Below are 24,586 nucleotides of genomic sequence, written 5' to 3' on the forward strand. Positions count from 1 at the left end.
AACCCACTCTTATTTCTGAATTGTTTTAATGGTGTTGTTAGTGGTCCAGACATTGGCCAGACACCACAATGTTCTTGTATTCTTCAAATAATGTCATGCATCTTTTATGTCCACTTGAATAGCAGATATGCCTTAGTTTATCTTCTCACCCCAAAAATAGCACTCCCTCAACTCTGTACTGAAGTATTAGCAAAAGTAGAACTTGAATGTGTGATCAATCTAACTCCAAGTGGACCACTGAGACAGAGCAAATTGAGGATTTGTTGTTCAGAGAAATTCTTTGAATTAAAAAACCCACTGTACAAATAATTCCAAACTAGGAATGAAAGTGGAACCGAAGGAGGCAATTCAGAATTAATGGAAAAAATATTCTTGTAGACAATGTCAGATGAAATTTAGGTAAGGCAAGTACAGCAAATAATTAGGGCGGAGAGATTATTAGGATTTTTTGTATACATAAATTAAGATAAGATATAGTGACTTCATTATATAGCTGCAGATGGAGTCGTAATTTGAATGAGAAAGGACCTTACCTTGGATTGAACATTGGACCGGTTGCAACCATTTGTGGTGGTGTGATTTAATCCAGGAGAACTTCCAGAAGAAGAGTGGGTTCTCACCACGGGGCTACGGCGATCAATGTCATCTGCTAATCCTTCCCGCTGAATTGGATCTGCAAATGAAACGCGACGGATCTACAGAAAACAAATGATGTCGAACAGAAAGGAAAATTTAGACTCTCATCTCACAAGCAGCACAAAAAAAGCAACATTTTCAAAGATTCTAAATTTCAAGATTAGCATAACCCAGATGTTACAGAGATCTTTAAAAAGTTGTGAAACCTCGTGTAAAAGGCTGATTAAAAATGTTTCAATTTACTGATATAGATAGATGTATCTTTAAAAAAAAAATGGTTAAATACATAAAGTACAAATTGGGATCACAGAAAGCCAATCTCTCAGTCTTTATTCAAGTTCATTGAGCAAGCACATAGGCCTCCAAACGTTGAGGGGGGGGGGGGGAAAGAGAAAGAGAGAGAGAGACAGATGGAGGAATCTGCAGAAAAAATTAGTGATACACAATAAATTTAGGGTGGTGATAGGGAACTTCAATTACCCAAATATTAATTGGAATAATGGTAGAGTAAAGGTTAAAAAGAGGGGAAAGAATTTCTGAAATGTGTTCAGAACATCCTTGACCAGTATGCTCTTGGTCTAACCAAGAGGCAGTGCTGCACCTGATGGTGGGAAACAAGTAGACCAAATGGACGAAGTATCTAGGGTGGAACACTTGAGAGTGATCATTGTATTATGAGGTTTGAATTAGTGATGGAGACATAGGAGGGACAGAGTAGAAAGCTGAATTTCTAAATTCAAAGAGGGCTAATTTCAATGGGATGAGGGAGAAATCTAGCCAGGATACAATGGAACCAACTAATGACAGGAAAATGGTCACAGAACAATGGGTAACCTTTAAGGAGATGTTTCAGGTACAGGCTGGGTGACAAGTTGAGGACCAAAGCCTGGGCTCCGCAAATGGCAAGGGAGATAAAGAATATGATGAAATAAGAGGGTGTATGAAACGTTTCAGGTGAATTCTTCAAGCACGAACGATGCTAAATACAGTAAGTTATGAAGGGAGGTGCAGAGAAAAATGAGATTGCAAAGAGAATGAGAATGGAATAGCAGTTGACATTAAACAGACTGCAAAATCTTAGACCAGCATGTAAAACATAAGCAGATGCAAGTGGGATAGGTCCTTTTAGTGACAAACAACTTATGCTTCTTTAGCACCTTTAAGAAACCTCATAAGGCACTTCATAGGAATAATATGAAACAATATATGATACCAAGCCATATGAGGAGCTAAACTTGGTCAAAGGGGTAGATTTTAAGGAGTGCCTAAAAGGAGGAAAATGAGGTAGAGGTGTAGAGAAGAAATGCCAGAGCTGGGGCCTAGTCCACCAATTGTGGAACTGTTATACAAAGAAAATTACAGCACAGGAACAGGCCCATCGGACCTCCAAGCCTGCACCGGCCATGCTGCCCGACTTAATTAAAACCCCCTACTCTTCCGGGGACCATATCCCTCTATTCCCATCCTATTCATGTACTTGTCAAGATGCCCTTTAAAAGTCACTACCGTATCCGCTTCCACTACCTCCCCCGGCAACGAGTTCCAGGCACCCACTACTCTGTGTAAAAAATTTGCCTTGTACATCTCCTTTAAACCTTGCCTCTCGCACCTTAAACCTATACCCCCTAGTAATTGACTCTTCCATCCTGGGAAAAGCTTCTGACTATCCACTCTGTCCATGCCTCTCATAATCTTGTAGACTTCTATCAGGTCTCCCCTCAACCTCCGTCGCTCCAGTGAGAACAAACCAAGTTTCTCCAACCTCTTCTCATAGCTAATGCCCTCCATACCAGGCAACATCCTGGTAAATCTTTTCTGTACCCTCTCCAAAGCCTCCACATTCTTCTGGGAGTGTGGCGACCAGAATTGAACACTATATTCCGAGTGCGGCCCAACTAAGGTTTTATAAAGCTGCAACATGACTTGCCAATTTTTAAACTCAATACCCCTGCCAATGAAGGCAAGCATGCCATATGCCTTCTTGACTACCTTCTCCACCTGCATTGCCACTTTTAGTGACCTGTGTACCTGTACACCCAGATCCCTTTGCCTATCAATACTCTGAAGGGTTCTGCCATTTACTGTATAAAGAAATGTTATGATTGGGAATGTACAAAGGGCCAGTATTAGAAGAGCGCAGATATGTCGAAGAGTTGTAGATTTGGAGGAGATTACAGAGATACTGAGGGGCAAGGCTTTGGAGAGATTTTAAAACAAGGGTAAGGATCTTAAAATCAGGACATTACTTGATCAGGAGCCAATGTAAGTCAGTGAGCACAGAAATGATGTGGAATGGGACTCACTACATGACATGCTTTGGATAACCTCAAGTTTAGAGGATAATTGTGGAAGGCCAGCCAGAAGTGCGTTGAAATAGCTGAATCTAGAGGTGGCAAAGGGGGTTACAACAGCAGATAAACTGCCAAAGGGAGGTAAAAAAAAAATCAAGCTGTATAATCTTTTGGAAATAAAAAGAAAGAGTGATAAATGTCAAGAGGCATAGTGCACAGCCAGAGTACATAATATTGATATTTAAGAGGATGCTGACAAAGTATTAGAAGCAGGGAATATAGAGCTATTGGATTGGGTGAAGATTGATAGGCAGGACATCCAGTAAGGCTTGTTAAGCTTAAAATTCAACTGGCTTGTATCCAATGAAGTGGAAGTGGCGAAAGGGACCGCCATAATCTTCCAATCTTCCTTCAATATGGAAACGCCAGAGGACTCAAGAGTGGCACACTTGGGTCCTCTGGAAGATTGCAAGGGCATTCCTAATTGCCTGTCAGTTCAATATCGGTGACGGATGTTTATAAACAATGATCAGGGTGGAAATAAATCAGACACTTGGGAGAGGTTTGAGTTACAGTAATTAAGGAGAACTTCACAGATTTATAACAGGTGACAACTAACCCAATTAATTTAGTTGATGAAGGAATACAACGGATGATGTTTATATGGAGTTTTGACAAGGTAACACAAAAGCTTGGTTAATAAAATTGAGGATCAGTGTGAGATTGGAGATGAAGGTGTGGCAAACAGTGAGGATGATATCCATAAATTTCAATAGGACAGACTGGCCAGCAGAATGGGCAGGCAAGTGGAAGACAGAATTTAAACACTGAGAAGTATGAGTTGAGGCCTTGTGGCAAAAAGAGTAAGCAGAGGAAACACAGATGTTTGGCACAATTCTAAAACTGTGTGTAGAAACAGGAGGAACCTGGGAGTTTATGTGCACTGATTCTAGGGGGCGATGGAACATATTTGAGAGAGTGCAGTTGGGAAAACACATGAGATTATGGGCTTTGTAAATAGAGCTATCGAATACAAAGCGGGGAGGTTGTGCTCAGCCATTACCTGAAACCGATTGAGCTTTGTAATGTCTTGGGAATTTGAATAAAGTTTTGTCAATAAAGTTACGTTTAAGAAAGTCTGGACAAATATTGCTTGCCAATACCATAAAAAGTTCTAAGCTTTCTTCAAAGAAATATTGAGCAGGAGCATTGTCCTCCATTCATTTGACTGCATCATTCCAGGCTGAAATGCAGGCCTTCAATCAATGCAGTCTCAGTAATATAGTACAAAAAAGGACAATCAAGACAAGCAAAACCCTAGAAAATATAGGAAACTCAAACTGAATCTAGATTCAGCTACCTTAGTTTACCAGGATGTACTGTCTACTGCAGTTCCCCAGACTGGGCATCAATGACTGCCGAGTGTGCTAACATTTGTCTCATCCAAAGCTTTAGAAGTTGTAGAAAACATGCAGGAAGTTATAACTGGATCTGATACCTACAATTCCATGAGAAGGAGGCATTTCATTTCCCAATTGCAATAGGGGCATAGAGACGGGAGTTCAAACCCAATGTGACTGTTAAGACAGATAAATCCAATGGCTGAACTAAACAAGAGTGTCAGTAGTGCAGGTTACCATCACTGACTGACTGACTAACCCGGCTGTTTCGCTAATGGAAGCAGGAGAGGTACAGTCACTGCAGACTGGAATTTTCCCTCAGTTCGAGAGAACACCTATTATTAGTTTGCAATATTGCTGAAAAAGCACCACAGGGCAGAACAGTGCAGGGTGATTTACATGGTTAAACTCTTCAGGTGCTAGAATTAACTCTCAACACTGCAACATGCATCTAACCTCTTCACACTTACACTTGGGACTGGGGAAGAACACATGCAATCAATGCTGGGCAAATAAATTCTGCAGGTGTACAACTTTCAGTTGCATGGTTTAGAGAATCAAACATGATGGTGGTTCAAAATGAAGCATCTGCCCATTTTGTTCTCTATAAGAATTAAACAAATGCCTTTTCAGAATGTCAGCAAACACTGAATGCAACATATTCAATCCACTACTCAATGCCCTTGTCCTCAGTCGACACTTCAGGCACAGCTCAGTGGGGTGATTATTATTTATATCCCAATCTAGCCAAAGGAGTTGTTGTTGTCTGTAACAACATTACCAGCATCATGATCAAGATCCACCAATTCAGCAATGACCAGAACTTCTGGTCTTCATGATCCATATGGCTCAACTACTGATTAGAGAGGTATATCTGTAAAATTTATCCAAACTAAAATATTCTGGTCTCTTTCACATACCTTATTCATTGGAGATGGAGAATCATTGTCAGATGATCGTTTAATTCCTTTCTTGAGTATGCTTGTAGAAGGTGATGCTGTGGGTGACCACACACAGCATGCCTGCATTTCAGAAGGACTGTGCATTGATCCAACCAGAAATGGGGCATCGCTTTTAGTCTTTTGGGGTGATTCCATGAGGTGCTCTGACACTTGCTCAACTACGTTACAGTCTGGTATCATAGGTTTAGGGAGATCAATTTCTGCAATTGATTTCACCTCAGGAGAAGTTCTTTCATTTTCATCAGACTCTTTTTTACAATGCTCTGCAGTTATTTGTTCATCCTGTACAATTTCCTGGTCAAATAGGGGTAAAACACTCGTCCTGTCTACCTGATCTGGTTCAGGCTGTACTATGGCCACTTTGTCAACTGGAGCAGTAACACCCATCCCACTCATTTGATCTTGGTCCAACTCACAGCCCACTAGTGCTGCTTTGCTTTTTAATGGTTCACTTTCTATCAAGGCAACATCACTGGGCACTAGTTCAGGTTCTGATATTGACACATCAACAGTGCCATCAGCCTCCTCTATTAATTCCATAAGTTCACTCCCTTGATAATTTGAAGTTTCTTCTGCTTTCCGCTCTGTGGAAGAGTCATCCATCACTTTCCTCTCTGCAGAAGATTCCTCTACCATCTTCAGCTCTGGAGAATCATCCATCATTTTCTGTTCCGCAGAGGACTCTTCCATCACTTCCTGCTTTGTGGAAGAGTTGTCCATCACTTTCTGCTCTTTAGAGGATTGCTCCAACATGTTCTGCTTCGTGGAAGAGTCATTCATCACTTCCTGCTCCGCAGAGGACTCTTCCACCACTTTCTGCTTTGTGGAAGAGTCATCCATGACTTTGCACTCTGTAGAGGATTCCTCCACCACTTTCTGATTTGTGGAAGAGCTGCCCATAACTTTCTGCTCTGTACAAGACTCCACCACCATTTTCTGCTCAGTGGAAGTTTCGATCCTTGGGATGAGCTCTTTCTCTTCAGCCAAGTCCACCTCCGATGTAACAGTACTAACAGAAATACCAAAAAACTGTATTTTGCTATTTCCCGAAAGGGGTGTGCTGGATGCACAGGGCCCCCCATTTACAATGCTATCAAGCTTGGGACTTTCTAATAGCTCTTCTGTAGAAGTACAAATTGAAGAGCTCAGGTGTGAAACATGCTCTTTTTGATCATCAGATCGTGGCTCTCGTTTGGTGGAATTTTCTTTGCTTTCTAATCGCAACTTCCCATGCTGCTCTGAAGAATCTTTGCAACAATCACAGTTTTTAGTTTTCCTGGCCCTTTTACTTCTCACGTGACACTCATTCAACTGCTGGCTCTTCTTAACTGAAAGCTGTACATCTGAAAGATTTGAATAATCGTCAGTTGAAAATTCAGCTGTTGAAACCCCTGCCTCATGAGGTAAGGATTCACCGTGGACAATTGTGCAGGCTTCTTCTGTTTTGCCCTGTTCTAAACCAAGTTCGGTTTTTGCGCTTTCAACAGTTTCAGGCACTTCTCTTGTGTGATGTGCTTTGAGGTCCTTTTCTGCATTTGGCTTTTCAACTAAAGCGAGAGCCACTGGAGGTATTTGTGAAGTATTTATTTCATTCAGATTTTCTATGGCTGCCACTTGAGTCATCACTGCATCTTCTTGCTTATTTTCAATCTGCAATTCTTTTTCAGAACAGTTCACTTCTACAATTTCATTTTTTGAGCACAGTTGACTGTCCATAGTCATTGGTTCATGGTCCATCACTCCTTTAGTCTTGCTGTCCTCGAGGGACAGTTCTTTGGCCTTTGTTTTCCCCTTAAACGTTCTCCGTTTCTTTTGACTATCCTGAAGTTTAGAGTTTCCTTCAGAGTTCTCCAAGTCAGTCATGCTGTTGTCTGCTTCAGACAAGCCTTGGGATGCTCTACGAGTCTGGTAGCGAGGGCGTACTTTGCCAGCCGCTGGGGTAGCTTTGTTAGAATCAGAGTCCTGAGAATCAGTTTTCAAAGTCCTGCTTTTCTCAGTTGCTGACTTGCCAGACGAAGCTTTAGAATCATTCTCTTTTCCCTTTGAGAGCTCGCCGTGCTGAGACGCTTTGCTCTGAACAGGTTCCTCCCCCTCGTTTTGTGACCTTTTCCCAAGTTTATTATCCTCACTCTTTTCCTTGCTGAGTGCCTGAGCAGTCACTGCCACATCCAAGAGTTTCCTAGAAGAACGCCTTAGTGTTATATTTGTCAGAACTTTAGAAGAACATGCACTACCCTCATCTGGTGTGCTCGAAGCACTTTCTGTTGAAGCTTTCTCTTTCAAAACCATAGGACTAGATACAGAATTATCATTTTTACCTTCAATAGAGACATTGCCTTTTGTCTGTTTGTTACTTGTCTGACTTGCAGAATCTTGGCCACAGGCAACTTTGTTTTTATTCGAAGTGTCTCTATCTGTAGTTGAAGAATTTTCTTTTGCATCAGATGATTCACTTTCAGAACTCTTAATCCTTTTGGGCACTTTGATGTCATTGCTTGGCTTTTCTACAGTTAAATGTTCAGTTTTATTTTGCCTGCGTCTACCGCGTTTCCCCTCAGAGACCGAAACATTAATTGTTCCAGTTTTTGTGGTATTCAAACTGACGTCCTGGCAAACTTTGTCCACCTCGAGCTGTGATGCAACTTCCACCTCCATTGCTTCATCCCGCTGAGGAACAAAAACCTCAGCAGCTGCTTGTGCAAATTTTATCAAAGGGGAGTTACTGAAGCAGCACGTAGTGGACGGATCAAACTTCTCCAGAGTAATAAATGACTGCCGTCTGCTACTGGATTTTTGTGGTGTCCCAGAGATGATGTCAGAGGAGGTAGAACTACCACTGACCTCTGCACTGCTGACCCCTGATTCAGAAGCACCTCCAGCGCAGTTTGCCGCAGATTCAATTACCATATCCCTCACTTCCTCCTGCTTGTCATTGCAAGCAAGGTCTATAGAATCTTCAATGATTTGTTCAGTCCGACTTTCCTCGCGACCAGTAGGTTCTTGGTCAGTTCCTTGATCAAGTAATTTACTTTCACTGCTTGCCTCCATCACAACCTGGGTATCAAGTTCACTTCCTGTTTCCATATTTTCATCCTGAAAAAAAAAATCTGAATGTGACAACTGTAACCCAGACCTTACTTTCCAGAAAAGAGGTGCCGGTTAAAGTTCAAAATGTTTCTGAATACTCTCTATCCACTGCCAACATTAAAGACTACAAGGATTGTAGGACCAAATATTAGCATTCTTTTCTCTGTGACATCCCTTGAATTCAGAATTCCCCTTATCGTGTTAGCATTCTAGGCAGAAAAACAGGTCTGGTAAGGTTAACAAACCTTGCACGAGCATATTGCAAATTTAATTCAGAGACCCAGCCACATAAAAACTTCCATCAGAGGTCAACCATTATCTGGGTTGTGAAAGACCATTCATTTGAAAAAATGTACAAGGGGAGGCGGTGGCATAGTGGCATTGTCTCTGCACTAGCAATCCAGAGTAATGCTCTGGGGTCCCAGGTTCAAATACTGCCATGGCAGATGGTGAAATTTGAATTCAATATAAATCTGAAATTAAAAGTCTAATGATAACCACAAAACCATTGTCGATTGCTGCCAAAACTCACCTGGTCCACTAATATCCTTTAAAGGTATCTAAAGGGATCCTTTAAGGAAATTGTCATCCTTGCCTACATGTGACTCTAGATCTACAGCAATGTGGTTGATTCTTACCTGCCCCTTCAGGGGTAATTAGGGATGGGCAATAAATGCTGGCCTAGTCAGCGATGTCCACATAAGCCTCCACAACCTAAATAACTTTTCAATAAATTCACTAAATTGTATTTTAATAATTGTTGAAAAAATAAGTTTTGTCAAAGCTTTTCATCTTGTACACATCAGGAAGTCACAAGAATACCAAGGTCAGGGGAGCAACAACTTTATACTGTATGACAAGGTGGTACTGATTGATTGGCAGAGGCGCTGCAATGGATAAGGCACCAATTGCTGGTGACTGACAGTTAACTGCTGAGCATTGTTCGACATTTTAAACCAGGCAGCTTGACTGATTGGTCAAAATATTACCCTGTGGAATGTATCAGCAAATTGCTATCTATTTTGTTTAGCCTGGCGCAATGTGTGTACATGTTCTGTCTGAATTAATATATGTAGCTTCCAGTAGACGCAAATGTGCCAAACTTCGAGTCCAACTAACAATCTTAAATGGGCTGTCAGCATAACGTTTAGCACACTGAGGATTATTTAGCAAAGTTTGTCCATGAACGTGTCCAAGGCTGTCACCTTCATGCCTGAAAAGTACCCAGTCTATCTAAGATTATTCTGCAAACGCTTGGTATCTCGAAGATTTGAGCAACGGATGAAGCAAGCTTTTTCATATTGCTACTATGCAGTAGCAACACAACTGATATTCACCATTAACTGGCTGCTGCCATCAAACCAAAGAGAGCATACAAATGAATAAGGTGGTATATGAATTGCAGTGCAAGTGTGATACTGGGCATGTAGGCCGTAAATCTCAATGACTGTATCATACCCAACAGCATGTCCTTTCTGCTCTCTGCAACTGGCAAAATGCAGACCGTACCCAACCCCCTTGCTTGCAAATCACAAGACACAATGTCTAAAATTGGATGGGATTTTGCAATTGGACAACTTTTGATAAATAATCCTCCTCAATATGCTAAAACCTATGCTGACAACCAATTTATTATCGTCAGTCGGTTTTGTCGTGTGGCACATCTGCGTGTATTGGAGACGATATATATTGATACACAGGGCCATGTTCTTCGCAGACAGAAAAAATACGTACATTCATTGTGGCCATTTCAGCTAAACAATGAAGTGATAGCCATTCATTGGTTCATTCCACAGAGCAATGCCTTGACCAAGGAGTGTCAAGCTGCCTGGTTTAAATGTCAAACAATGATTGGCAGCTAACTGTCAGTCAACATCAACTGCTGCATTTTCCATGGCAATGCCTCTGCTAGAGTCCACTTGCCAACCAATCAGCACCCTTTCCTCAGGCATAATGAATTTGTTTATTCTCCTGAAATAGATATTCGAATCTTGTAATTGTCCTGATGAGCGCAAGACAAAAAGATTTGACAAAACGTTTTTTTCAGCAATACTCAAGTTCTGTAATACCAAACTACTATTTAATAATAATAGTAACTTTCAGGGTAGCTTAATCGTGTATTAATTAAGCAACACTTGAGCAGTCGGATGTAAATCTGCATCCCCATTTACAATGATACAAGACAGATAATTTGAGAAAAGAGGGAAGAGTTCTCGTTGGAGCCTTTCTGGATATCTCTTGGCAACCAGTTCGAGTCTCAGAGCAAGCTGCCTGTCAGATATTAAGGTTGAACCCCAATGTGATGAAAGCAGATGAAAATGAGGTGTTATGACTTAGGCAGACTATAATACCCTGAGAGATCTTTCAGTGACACATTCCCCTCCAGACCAAAGTAGAACCAAATCAGGAAATCCATTAAAAGTGCCATTTTTATAATTACCAACATACACCTTGCATTTCCTTGTGACTGGATCATTTTTGCGGCTAATCGGTTAATATAAACAATTCTGTTAAAAGCTAACAGGCAACAGCTCACCTGTGGAGGTTTTTCAGAAGACTTTTCTGCTTCTTCATCTTCTATTGCAGGGTTTTCCCTGAAACAAAATAAGCACAATCTGGTAACAAAATTAGACCAAGTGCACGAAATGGGGATTCTAGCCACATGAAGTCTCATTATTTAGAATCACTGAAATTAGAAATTTAAAAATGAGTATTGCTGAAAAAAGACATCTTGTTGAAGCTTTCTGTCTTGCACTCATCAGGACAATCGCAAGAATACCAATGTCAGGGGAAGCAACAACTTTATACAGTATGAGAGTATGCTGATTGAATGACAAGTGGACTTTGATTGGTAGATGCACTGCCATAAAGAATACAGCTGTAGATGTTGATTGACAGTTAAGTGACAAACACTGTGTACATGTTCTTTTATATAGCTTTCAGTACAAGCAAATGTGCCACACTGCAAACCCGACTGACAATCTATGTCAGCATAATTTTCAGCATACGGAGGAATATTTAGCAAATGGTACCCAAATGGCAACTCTAATTTTGTGTCAGGCGTTTTGCAACCACAGGCTAGTGGGTATGGTCTGTACTTTGCCAGCTGCAAACAGCAGAAGGGATATGTTGTTGGAGATGTATGGCCTACATACCTAGCATCACACTTCCACTGATACTTATATATAAGGTTACTCATTTGTGTAATAGGCAGAATGCCCTTTTGGCTTGACGGCATCACTCAATTAGTAGCGAGTACCACTCAGGTTGCTACTGCATAGCAGCAGCATGAATCAGCAGATCAAGCAATGCTTGGCATTTAACTGATCAGTTGCTATTAGTGGTGTATTCTCCATGATAGTGCCCCTACCAATCAAAGTCCACATACACATATCTTAAAACCTGTTTTATGTTCCAATCTTTTGTTCACTAAAATAAGCCCCAAGTTCAAGATGAATGTGCTAAGCTTACATAAAATATCAATTTTAGAATTATTGAATAGCTAAAAGGCAATGAGTAGTTGAGGCAAATAGCATAGACGAGAGCGCCAGGGACTTGAGCTCAATTCCTGGCTTGGGTCACGGTCTGTGCAGAGTCTGCACATTCTCCCCATGTCTGCATGGATTAGCCTCTGGGTGCTCCGGCTTCCTCCGACAGTCCGAAGATGTGCTGGTTAGGTGCATTGGCCATGCTAAATTCTCCCTCAGTGTACCCGAACAGGCGCCAGAGTGTGCCGACTCAGGGGTTTTCATAGTAATTTCATTGCAGTGTAAGGCTGCTTGTGACACTTGGGCAATGTTTTGTGTCAGTGTTGCAAATTCTAACATTGAGTAGAAGTGGAGATCTTATAAGACTGAGGGGGAAGTAGAAATCTTGTTAAGACTGTCAGTTCTGGAAAATTCCTGAGCTGCAGTACAAATTTATCACTACAGTTAATATCTCACACAGCTCTACCCACACTATTTTAACAAATTGCAGCAAATTTCTCTAAAACAACCCAAGGAAGGACTGTGATTTGATCAAAACTCTGACATATTCTTCTTCACTCTTAAAAGTGGGATTACCCAAAATAAAACGGCATTTGAAATATTCATTGTTTATGCAATTACATTAGACAAAACAAAGCTTGGGCATTAATGAATTCTGTTAACATGTAAACTGAATGGGGTGGGGATAGCAAGTAAAATGATCTACTTACGAACTGCCCTCCTGAGATTGTGTATACTGGGAAAACAAGTGAGAATCCTGAGACGCATCCAAGTTATTGTACATTGCAGGAATATCAGTCCTGTTTTGGGGGAAAATAAATTTTAAAATGAACAAACCCTTTTAAATGATCACATTGAAAAGGTGGATAAATTACACTGTTCAAAGCTTGTCACAAAAAAACTGTTTAAATACTTAATGTACTTGTTTTACAGTAAACAAATTGTATTCTTAAAGCATTTTATAAATTTATTGATTAGTGTCACAAATAGGTTTACATTAACACTGCAATGAAGTTACTGTGAAAATCCCTGAGTCACCACACTCCGACGCCTGTTCGGGTACACTGAGGGAGAATTTAGCATGGTCAATGCACCTAACCAGCACGTCTCTTGGACTGTGGGAGGAAACTGGGGCACCCAGAAGAAACCCATACAGGAGAATGTGCAGATTCAGCATGGATAGTGGCCCAAGCCTAGAACTGAACTCAGGTCTCTGGCGATGTGAGGCAGTAGTGCTCACCACTGTGCCACTGAATGTTAAGATCCCCAGTTGGGCAAACAATAGATAAAAATTCTCAGTACAAAAAAAATTAAAATAAGTATGACATCCATCTTCATACTGATAACGTCAGGATCAGAGATGAACACAGATGCAGTTGCAGACCCAACAGGACATGTCCTCCCCACTTCATTCCGATCAGCTTGCTTGCATGTACAGGTGTGTTGCAAAAATATTTCTCACCTAACACTCTCGCAAAGTCCAAAGGGGATGAAGATTTTACATATCCCACTTGTATATCAAATTTTCCCCTGTCGTCCTTGAGAAATAAGTACCTCTCCCTAGACAATGATCACACTTGTTTCTTCAACCCACCTTTTTGTCTGTAACACCTCTTTCTGATGCTCTGTCAATATCCGCTGCTTAGGTTCAGGTGGTATAAACACAAAATCAATCGATTTCTCCTCCTCTAGAAGTAGCTCTCGTCGAGGCATTTTCGGGGAAGAAAAATCTAGCTTCAACTGGAAGAGGAGAGAGCAAGAGGAGGAATGTGAGTGGAAAAAAATATTGTGCGTTATCCAAACCATAAATATATAGCAGAAAACCATAAAAGTCCACAACAAGAGCAGTGTTAACAAACCTGCTCTAAATACATTCTTACTGCAAAACTCAAATTCTAATTCATAAACTTTTGTTTTCATTAAAGAACTTTGGCATTCAAGTTCAACAATACTAGACATCTTTATATCAATGCTAAATTACTGAATTGAGCTTCACACCTGTTTGTTAAGCTTGCAATAACTCTCCAGAGAGATATTTCACAGAAAACAACATTTTACATGGGACAGTAGGATGTTAAATACTAAAATTTTTACAACTCTGAAGCTGTACTTTCAAATGCTCACACCTGAGAGATGTTAGAAAACAAAAGTAGAAAATGCTGGAGAAACTCAGCAGGTCAGACAACATCTGTGGAAAGAGAATAGAGCCAACGTTTCGAGTCAGGATGACCCTTCGTCAGAGTTGATCATAGAATCATAGAAACCCTACAGTGCAGAAAGAGGCCATTTGGCCCATCGAGTCTGCACCGGCCACAATCCCACCCAGGCCCTACCCCATATCCCTACATATTTAGCCACTAATCCCTCTAACCTACACATCTCAGGATACTAAGGGGCAATTTTAGCATGGCCAATCAACCTAACCCGCACATCGTTGATGTTAGCAATGTTTTGAAATCACTGCCACTATTTTATACACCCAGCTTCATTCACATAGTTAAGAAAGCCCACCAATGCCTCTACTTTCCCAGAAGACTAAGGAAATTTGGCACGTCAGCTATGACTCTCACCAACTTTTACAGATGCACCACAGAAAGCATTCTTTCTGATTGTATCACAGCTTGGTATGGCTCCTGCTCTGCCCAATACCGCAAGAAACTACAAAAGGTTATGAATGCAGCCCAATCCATCACGCAAACCAGCCTCCCATCCATTGATTCTGTCTACACTTCCTGCTGCCTCAGCAAAGCAGCCAGCATAATTAAGGACCCCATGCACCCCGGACATTCTCTCTTCCACCTTCTTCCTTCGGGTAAAAGATACAATAGTCCGAGGTCAAATACCAACCAACTCAAGAACAGCTTCTTCCCTGCTGCTGTCAGACTTTTGAATGGACCTACCTTGCATTAAGTTGACCTTTCTCTACACCCTAACTATGACTGCAACACTACATTCTGCACTCTGTTTCCTTCTCTATGAACAGTATGTTTTGGCTATATAGTGTGCAAGAAACAATACTTTTCACTCTATGTTAGTATATGTGACAATAATAAATCAAATCAAAAAATCAAATGCAGAACATTTGTACTCGACTTACTTTTGCTGGAGTTTGAGGCAAACTCTTCTCTTTTAGTTCTTCAGCTCTAGCAAGTAACGATTCTCTTTTTCCAACTGAATTAACTTGCACACCACTGATTTTAGTATCTAACTGGGAATTTTCTGACTGTAATAAAGAATACATAAAAAGCGTACAGATTCAGCTGATCACAGGACATTTAGTAGTCAACACATGTATTCTTTACTTACAAAGAATCAAGGGAGTAACAGAGATGTTAGGATGGGGTCAGCTCTTGGGAATGGGTAGTTCAGAAAACTGAAAAATATTGCCATGTCTTTCCAGGTTAAGATGCCTTATCAACCAACACCCCATTAAATAGCCAGTTTCGAAGTGTTGTACTGTTTAAATTTCAGCCTAAAAAGGCAGGAAAAAAAATGGACACGCTACTGGGGTGTGCTCACAACTAATATCATCTTCAAAATCCAAAAAAAGCATGAACAGCATTTCAGAATGGCGAAAAAAATGCAATTAAAAAATGGTTTACTCTAGGAATGTGGATCCCACTAACAAAGCTTCTTAACCATTCCCAGCTTCCTAGAAAAGGTGACAGTGGGCTTCATTCTCAAACCGCTGCAGTCTTTATGGCGAAGGTGCTTAAAAACTGCTGTTAATGATTTTGACATAAGTGAGCAGGTTGCTAAGTCACTTCAGAAAGCAGTGAAGAGTCATAGTGGGATTGTCAAATATAGATCAGTCCACGTAGCAGGATTCCTGACCTAAAAATAATATTCGTAAAGCAGTTATGTTTATATAGCAGAAAGATTCATGGTCACTTTTACTGACATCAGCATTATTTATTTTAAAAAATGAATTCAATTTGCCAAATGTCATGCTGACAATTGAATTAATATTCTCTGGTTACTAATCTAACAACAACTACATGCCTCTGCCACTGCACTTTTGTCGGAAGTATAGAAAGATTAACGCCTCTACTTTCTCAGAAAACTAAGGAAATTTGGCATGTCAGCTACGACTCTCACCAACTTTTACAGATGCACCATAGAAAGCATTCTCTCTGGCTGTATCACAGCTTGGTATGGCTCCTGCTCTGTCCAAAACCGCAAGAAACTACAAAAGGTCGTGAATGTAGCCCAATTCATGATGCAAACCAGCCTCCCATCCATTGACTGTCTACATTTCCCACTACCTCAGCAAAGCAGCCTGCATTATTAAGGTTTTTCCATCGGGAAAAAGATACAAAAGTCTGAGGTCACATACCAACTGATTCAAGAACAGCTTCTCCCCTGCTACCATCAGACCGTTGAATGGATCTACCTCACACTAAGTTGATCTTTCTCTACACCCTAACTATGACTGCAACACTGCATTCTGCACTCTCTCCTTTCCTTCTCTATGAACAGTATACTTTGTCTGTATAGTGCGCAAGAAACAATACTTTTCACTGTATGCTAATACATGTGACAATAATAAATCAAATCAAAATCAAATCAAATATTTTGCTCTTTGTAGAATTTGAAAAGGTGAGCAGTGTAATGCATTGATGGCTAGGAATGTTATAATTTGCTCTCAAAGATAATGAAGAAATATTCTCAGATACATTTGAAATACTAGAGTTTTACCATAGGGCATTCAAATCTTATGTGCCTAAAATATTTATTTTGGATTCTTGTCTCAGCATATGCTAGCATGTTGTCACAGCAGAAAATTCAAAAGAACACTTTAAAAACTTACCAAATCAGAGTAAGGCCCACTTGACTCTTCAACCAACTCTAATGCCTCAAAGCCAGGCAATATTATGGGTGTTTTCTGCTTGACCTGACTTAACACTGGCCTACAGCGAAGCAAAAGCTCAACATGTCACATAAACTTCAAAACACTTTGAGAGAAAGCCTATCAAACAATTACAATGCATTACTAATTCAGATGGAATATCATATTAAATGTTAAACAATGTTGAAATTTGAAGTAAAAAATCACATTATTAAAAAAGTTAAAAACCAGTAATCTTTTGATTTTTAAATAAACACAGTAATTGTCTTTAAACAGTCAAGGCAATGCATCTTGTACCATAAAACCCATTTTAGGCTGCCCCATTTTAAACTGTTCCGCTTTAATGAGTGTCATTTAGCAGGGCTGGTATTCATGTATAGTGTTGGAAGTGCTGGTTTAATGCCATTTCACTCTGGGTCTGACTTGGGATCCCATGACTCGACTGGTGCCATTTTGAAGTGAACCCCCCCTTGCCGTCAACCCTCCCTAAAGCTGACTCTCGAGGATGTGGCTTCCCCGGAACCTGAAGCTGTGCTCACTCCAAAAATGTCTTCCTGCCTCTTCCCATTCATCTCCTAAGCGGGAGAGGGAAGCGGCAAGAAGAAGGTAAGCAGCAAGTAGGAGGTAAGCAGAAAGAATGACCATATTTCATTTTTTAAAAATTATTTAATTTTAAATGTTATATCAATGTAATGTACTTCAATTTAGAGTATTTTCATTTTATTCTGAGGAGAAATGTCCTATAACTACAGCTTTGACATTGGTTGTAATGGGAAAAAAAAGTCTTCCATTTAAATTTGTTTCAATTAAATTGCATTTTCCAGGAATCCAACTATAATGCTAAGTGTCGACTCAGTGTAGTTATCTGGGCAGCACGGTGGCACAGTGGTTACCACTGCTGCATCACAGCTCTAGGGACCTGGGTTTGATTCCTGACTTGGGTCACTGTGTGTGTGGAGTTTCACATTCTCCTCATGTCTACGTGGGTTTCCTCCAGTTGCCTCCCAAAGATGTGCGGGTTAGGTTGATTGGCCATGCTAAATTTCCCCTTAGTGTCCCGGAATGTGTAGATTAGGATTAGCAGGGTAAATGTGTGGGGATAGGGCCTGGGGTGGGATTGTTGTTGGTACAGACTCAATGAGCAGAATGGCCTCCTTCTGCACTGTAGGGTTTCTATGATCTAGGAGAATAAATAACTGAAGGAATACACACTAAAGTCTGACCAATCAATGCCATGAAGCAGATTAAAAATAAATTTAAGCAAATCTCGATCAGAGTGGTTAGCGGTTTGACAGATCCAATTTATACCATTATATCCAAAACATGTTTAAAACAAAGTCACACTCACTTCATTTGTTGTGGATAGTTTAGCGCCGTACTTTTGGCAAATGTAGCATTCCAAAACTGTGTGGTCTGGTTCCTGATTTGTCGGTTCTTGTGTAGGAAAGTGGTGCTGAGCAGTGACGACAGTTGTTCCAGCAAGTCGCTGTCATAGGATGACGTGTAACGGGATTGTAAGCAAAGAATAATATCCGCGTACAGCTTCTCCAGCTGCAGGGAACAGCAACAAGTGAATCACAAAACCAGTCAGGCATTTGATATCTTGAACACCATGTAAATAGTTTAATAAAGACTGCCACCTTCTTGTTTGAAGAGTGCCAGTTCAAACCCAACAGGTTGAGAACACACAAATCCCATTATGAACATTATTCCACCTCCAATATTCTGGTATATACAGTTGACAGGGAGAAACATAAGAGATACAACTCCCTATTTTACAGTCTGGTAGATTATAACCAAAAACCTGGAAATACATTATAGAAACCAAATACAGCCATGTACATATTATTATCCCTAGCATGGAGATGTAATAATTTTTAAAATCTTTGCAGTACATAAAATTGTCACACAAAATAATCAGCAAGGTGCAATTTGTCAGTGGACTTGAGTCTATACCAGAAATCACCTCAAAAGCATCAACAACTAACAGTTTACACTCCTTGCACCTTGTAGAATAAGCATCAAAGGCCTAATCAAATGGCAAGGGCTGGGAGGTGCACTGGATGATGCAGTTGAAAAAGGTAAGATTTTGAGGAAGCTTTTGAAGAGTTGATAGATGTGGCAAGATCAAGGCTAAAAGATATATAGGAAAGCTTTAGCAAGGATAACATACAATTGGACGTGAACAATATAACAGAAGGGGAAACAGTCAGAAATGAACTTTGAATTTCAAAATGAAGTACAACAAAGATTTCAAACTTTCTGATTCAGCCCAGTTAGAGAAGGGAATCCAGCGTTCGGATGTAGAATTTTTTATGGGAGCTAAACAGGTTAGCTTCAGTGCTGCCAACGTGAAGTCGAAGAAAGTACTGGGTCACCATAACTTGATGAGAAAAACAAGCCAGACAGCATATAAACCAATTGTAAAGTTCAGGACAGTGTAGCATCATAGTTGGGCAAGTATTAAGAATGTCAAAGTTGGTAACATTACATCTGGGGGTGGGGAAAAATAAAATAATTCCATGTGGTCATTATACTGCCAGCCCATCTCCCCCATACAAGAGTATGACCAGTCTCACAGATCAAGTATCTTTTAGTGCTCTCAGCCAGAAATTGACACATGGTGCCCTATTTTACCATTTTGATTCGAAGTGCTGGGTGGACTTGAAACTGGAAGTGTTTCAGATCCAGCTTTTAGACCCGTTCTCAGGCGCCCCCATACACTCTGCCTGCAAAAATATCAGGATTCCGAATCGTGCTGTACAAGCCTGTGGGCGGGGCTTAACATGCCCAGAACCCTGCAGCTCCGATCGGTGCCTCCAACTGCCCATGCACGGGAAAAAAAAATTGATAAGAATATTGCTCCCCTGCCACATCCCTACCGGGCTGGATAATGCCTCTCCCTGGCCCCCACAGCATTACTGACCCCCTTGTCCCCCCCACCCTCCCACCACCCAGACCGATCGTGGGCCCCTCCCCCTACCAATCTCAGGCAGAGTGGCAGCGGATACCCCCCCAAATCTCAAGCAAAGAGCCATCGGACGCTCGGCACCTACCACTTCACTAACTGGAGTGCCCGATTCGGACCTCAATGGAGCATGTTTGTTTCGCGCCGATTCTGGATGGGCGAACGCGGTGGTAAAGGGGGAAGTGCCAATAAAGTTGGGTGTGCAGTCCACTAAGTCAATTTAAATGCATGCAAATGCACTTAAATGGCCATTGCGCCTGTTTTGGGTGTTCCAATTGCGGCCATTTTCGGGCGTTGGTAAAGGGGGAATCAGCACGGAAGCGGGCACGGATCGAGCTACTCGTCCAACTTTACCAGGTTTTCGCACTCAAACGGACGCAACATGGTGGTAAAATTGGGCCCATGGTTTTACCAAAGGATGGAAAAGGAGAAAATGTAAAACAAAACAGCAAGTATTACATAATTAATAACAATTTACCTTGTTGCACAGATGAGTGGTGTACACCTTTGAAGTCCCATTAACTGGACTAAAGAAAGATAAATATAAATAGTGAGAATTGAAATGCAGTGACATATACAACAGTGACAACAAAATATGGTCCTGGCCAACCAGTGAAATTAACCACCTTCCATTATAATAAACATCACCACGCAACCACGTAAAAGGACACAGCAACAAATGCAGAACTCTGTAAACAAAGAGGTAAAAAGTACTAACGTGGGCAGTATCAGTCTGAGCTAAGGGTGCTTGACCACTTCAGAATATCCATCCCATTTGAAACAAGAAACAACCTTTGGTCCACTCGGTTTTCATGTTTATCACCCATAATTTCTTTTATCCCCTTCCCCTTTAAACCATCTGCCCAATTTACTCTTAAAATATTGACAGACTCTGCTTCAAGCACAAATTCCAAAGGTGCATTCCACAACCTGATCACCCTCAGTGTAAAGCAGCTTCTTCTGTAGCCTGTCCTAAATCTGTAAGATTAATTTTGTATCCATACTCCTCGTTCTACACCTCTCAGTCACAAAAAGGTTTTTTTCTGCCCTATTTATTCATGCTAATTTTAAACAGTTATTTCAAATCATCCATAATTTCCTGTTCACACAAAAATGTCCCAATTCTTGATGCCTGTGTATTTCTTCATAGCATCTTATTTCTTTCATAATGTGCAACCCAAAACTACACAGTATTACAACATTTCATATATTTACAAGTGAAGCTCAATCTTTATATACTGTACCTCTTGCCATAAATCATACTTTATTAGTTTGTAGAAAAATAATAGATTTAGCCACTTCCAATGCTGCTCTTGCTATCATGTCACAGGAATCCCCGAATCCTTCTGTTCATCGACATCACCCAGCTTCCCTTGGTGTCAAAATAGACCTACACACATCTACTACATTCCATTTGATACTTCCTTCCTCACTCCATCAATAGTTCCATGCAGATTTCTTTCATCCTCAATAATTAATCACTATGCTTTTTTATTGTTCTTAGGCAACAATGGGTTAATAATAAAATAACTACTGCACTCTCAACTCTTAATGTTTTTCTCCTCTAAGCAGTTTTAAAATAGAATTTGTTACCTTCCTATAATCCTACACCATTTAATCTCCTCTCATAGTCTGTGTGGTAATTTATCCAAGGCTTTTGGAAGGTTCATGTACAGCTCTACAATGTTTCCACCTTATCCGTTATCTCTTCAACTTTACTAACTTTGTGGGCTGCTCATAATTATTTTATCTTCAACAAGACTTTTATCTTTCATTGAAGATTCCAAAATTTACCCCATCACAGCCATGCAATTATCCAGGTTAGCTTGACTTTCTTGTTATATAATGCTTGTGGTATGCAACATGGAACTTGTTGCAGATTCTTGAATCAAAGAAAACTAGAGCTTTTCAAATCAGAGAAACTCCCAAAAATACAAAACCATCTAATTGAACTGAACAAACGAGTAATTAATCTCCAATTGACTTTGGTTAAGGTTTTGTGGCAAAATAGATAAGATTACGCACAGTTGCACCTTAGCAGCAGATAAATACATAGCACATAAAATGCTATAAGAGCTACTGAGCACTGATTTGCTGTGAGCATTGTCACTATCTTTTGCTATCTCATTGAACAGATAAGCAGAACTGTAAAGCACAAAATGATAACACATACTTTGAAGTCCTTTCATAGAAGGTTGATATGGAGCCTGCCAAGTTTGTTAAAACTGCTTGAATTGCTGAAGCCAGAGACAAGTGATTGAAGATACTGGACAGGATGGCAATAATGCCAACTCCAATGGATACCATTCCTGCTGTTGGCATTTCAAGTTGCGATTCTTTGGAACTTAGTTCATGAAAAGCGTCTGTGATTTTCACTAAAAGTTTAAGCAGTGAAGTTAGATTTCCTAGAGGTTCCTGTTTTTTTGTTAGCCAGTGGGTAGGGGTGTGGGGTGCTGGAGAAGGGAAAAAAGTGGAAAGGCTGAGTTATTCATGGTAATAATAATTGCAAATAATACAAGTAAGCCTTCTCAACATTCTTAGATATTTGAAAACATTTTTTGTGAATCTTTCTAATCAAGCAGGTTAATGTTGGCCCGAGGAAATAACTTGCCAATCAAAAGGACATTGAGTTACATAGAAAATCAATGCCCAACAATACTGTCTTAAACAATTTCAGAACTTTTACAATTTAAAAGAATATAAATCCACATTAACCATTTACTATCCAGTAAGAGGCAGCATCTTGCTCTGAAGCTATGCTAGCTAGGATCTGGGCTGTGACTGCCTAAACACATCTGGATTCAATGGATAGGGAAAAAAGGGCAGCATGCTAACCCATTCCAGCAATGTCAAATTAAATACAGCGCTTTGTTCTGACATTATGATTCTCAGCCACTAACTGTGCTGGAAGCAATGAGCAAATCACTTCAGATTTCATGACAAATTCTAATAAATTGAGTTCAAAAATTGGGAAAGCAAACAAGGCTGGTCGTCAGAATTCTTTGCAACCATTTAATTGTTAAGAAGACTCTTGGTGAGAAGACCTTTCAAAAAAAAAATTATAAATAGCCAAAACAGGAGTGTTGATTTACTGTCTCTTCTAGTTCCTCAAGTTTTATTTGGATCAGATGGATAAGGAAATAATTTATTGCCCCATAGTCAATAGGAATAAAGTAAATCTGTGGTTAAAAACTGCTTAGATATCATCTAACCTTTAAAGCTACTAAGCTGCAATTCTCTCAACTTACAATGAGTATTTAAGCTGAGGTTGGGGGTGAGGAGGAGGGTACTTACTGTTCGATTTTTGCTGAAACTTTGAGAACTGAGAGAAGTCAACACACTCGACCATCACATTCAGGACATGAACAATAGCATCCAACGCGGATAAATTCTGGAGAAAAGGGAGATGAAACCACAATAGAAGTATCCTTTTATTCAGTTGTGAAGTCTTTAATGCCCAGCAGCAAGGTTAATAGAGGGTCCATTCATCCATCAAACCCCCCCAGCCTCCCATCAAGCCACCTCAGTCAACTCCAGAGTTATCACCTCCACAATTAACCCAAAGTGCATTTTATGAGCTGATTATATTCAAGAACTTCCCCAATATTACTCCTAAGTTGTATTAAAATGTCATAGATTAGCCAAGTTAGAAATCCAGATTCACATTTCTATACTATTTGCCACTTCACATGCCTCTCCAATGTGGCCTCTCAACTGGCTTCTCTTCCCCCCCCCCCCCGGTTTCCTTCGTAAGTCATATTAGGGATAGTGTTAATCATTTTCTGAACTGCCTTGAACGTGTTTCCTTGGATCATGATGACAGTACTGAACTGAGCACACAAGCAGCCACTTGAATCTAAGCAACACACAGTGGTTAGCACTGCTGCTTCAGAGCGCCAGGGACCCAGGTTCAATTCCCAGCTTGGGTCACTGTCTGTGTGGAGTTTGTATGTTCTCCCTGTATCTGCGCGGCTTTCCTCCCACAGTCCAAAGATGTGCAGGTTAGGCGAATTGGCCATGCTAAATTCTCCCTCAAATGTACCCGAACAGGCGCCGGAGTGTGGCAACTAGGGGATTTTCACAGTAGTTTCATTACAGTGTGAATGTAAGCCTACTTCTGGCTAATAAATACACTTCAACACAGTTAAAGCATGACATCCTCTAACTTGCACACTGTATAGCTGTATAGTCCCATTCTCTGGTTTGCTGTATGCCTGATGGACCTAAAAGGAAGTCTATGAAAGGTGTACTATTTTCCTACCTTATCCCAATTACACCTTGTGGACAATTGAAGCAAATACCCAATTATCTTAAATTTTATGATAAAGGTGCATAGTTCCTGTACACTTGCTGGTGTTCCTTGTTCTAGGGATCCATGGTTTCAAATCATCAGTTAACAGGTAACAGTTAAGTTACAAATTTAGGTTTTATGTTTCATCAAAATTCAATGCTTCCAGATGAGAGACAATTTAGCAATATGTACAGTTAAAGCATGCAACTGACAAATCAGGTCCACCCAGCTGCATACATAGATACTTACGGCTAAGATCACAACATCCAATGTTGATAAGATTTTGGCACTTAGTTCCTCACAGCATACATTGGCTTCTGCTGTTGCCACCAGAGCTGCGCAACGCGCAAATGTTTTATACAACTCGGCCCATGTTCTCAGCAGTGATTTCATTGTCGGCTGAAGGAAAACATTTATCTTATGTTTATAAAGATACATATCCATTCAATATAAATAGCACCCATGACATTCTTCATACTCTGCTTTTAACCATTAAACAAAATTTTAAATGCACATCTTTAACGTATATACAACTGGCCAATTCTAGTGACTATAGTCGTAACCATTCCTGCTTAAATGGATCAACAAAGCAAGAATGTTATTGCCACCCAGCC

At 40.4% G+C, this 24,586-nt stretch overlaps 1 protein-coding gene across 1 annotated transcript in view; it reads right to left on the reverse strand.

Annotated features, from left to right (window-relative positions):
- rif1 (replication timing regulatory factor 1) overlaps positions 1-24,586 on the reverse strand; it is a 76,643-nt gene that overhangs the window by 7,706 nt on the left and 44,351 nt on the right. The window contains exons 20-31 of the mRNA XM_078227933.1: positions 24,222-24,371; positions 22,976-23,072; positions 21,855-22,134; positions 20,160-20,208; positions 18,062-18,264; positions 16,675-16,774; positions 14,962-15,087; positions 13,459-13,604; positions 12,575-12,664; positions 10,913-10,970; positions 5,248-8,382; positions 534-695 (exon numbers count right to left, since the gene is read on the reverse strand). Coding sequence (XP_078084059.1) covers positions 534-695; positions 5,248-8,382; positions 10,913-10,970; positions 12,575-12,664; positions 13,459-13,604; positions 14,962-15,087; positions 16,675-16,774; positions 18,062-18,264; positions 20,160-20,208; positions 21,855-22,134; positions 22,976-23,072; positions 24,222-24,371 — 4,596 coding nt within the window. The remainder of the gene's footprint in view (positions 1-533; positions 696-5,247; positions 8,383-10,912; positions 10,971-12,574; positions 12,665-13,458; positions 13,605-14,961; positions 15,088-16,674; positions 16,775-18,061; positions 18,265-20,159; positions 20,209-21,854; positions 22,135-22,975; positions 23,073-24,221; positions 24,372-24,586) is intronic.

The sequence above is a fragment of the Mustelus asterias genome, chromosome 14 (assembly GCF_964213995.1).
Source record: "Mustelus asterias chromosome 14, sMusAst1.hap1.1, whole genome shotgun sequence".
NCBI classification, from domain to species: domain Eukaryota; kingdom Metazoa; phylum Chordata; class Chondrichthyes; order Carcharhiniformes; family Triakidae; genus Mustelus; species Mustelus asterias.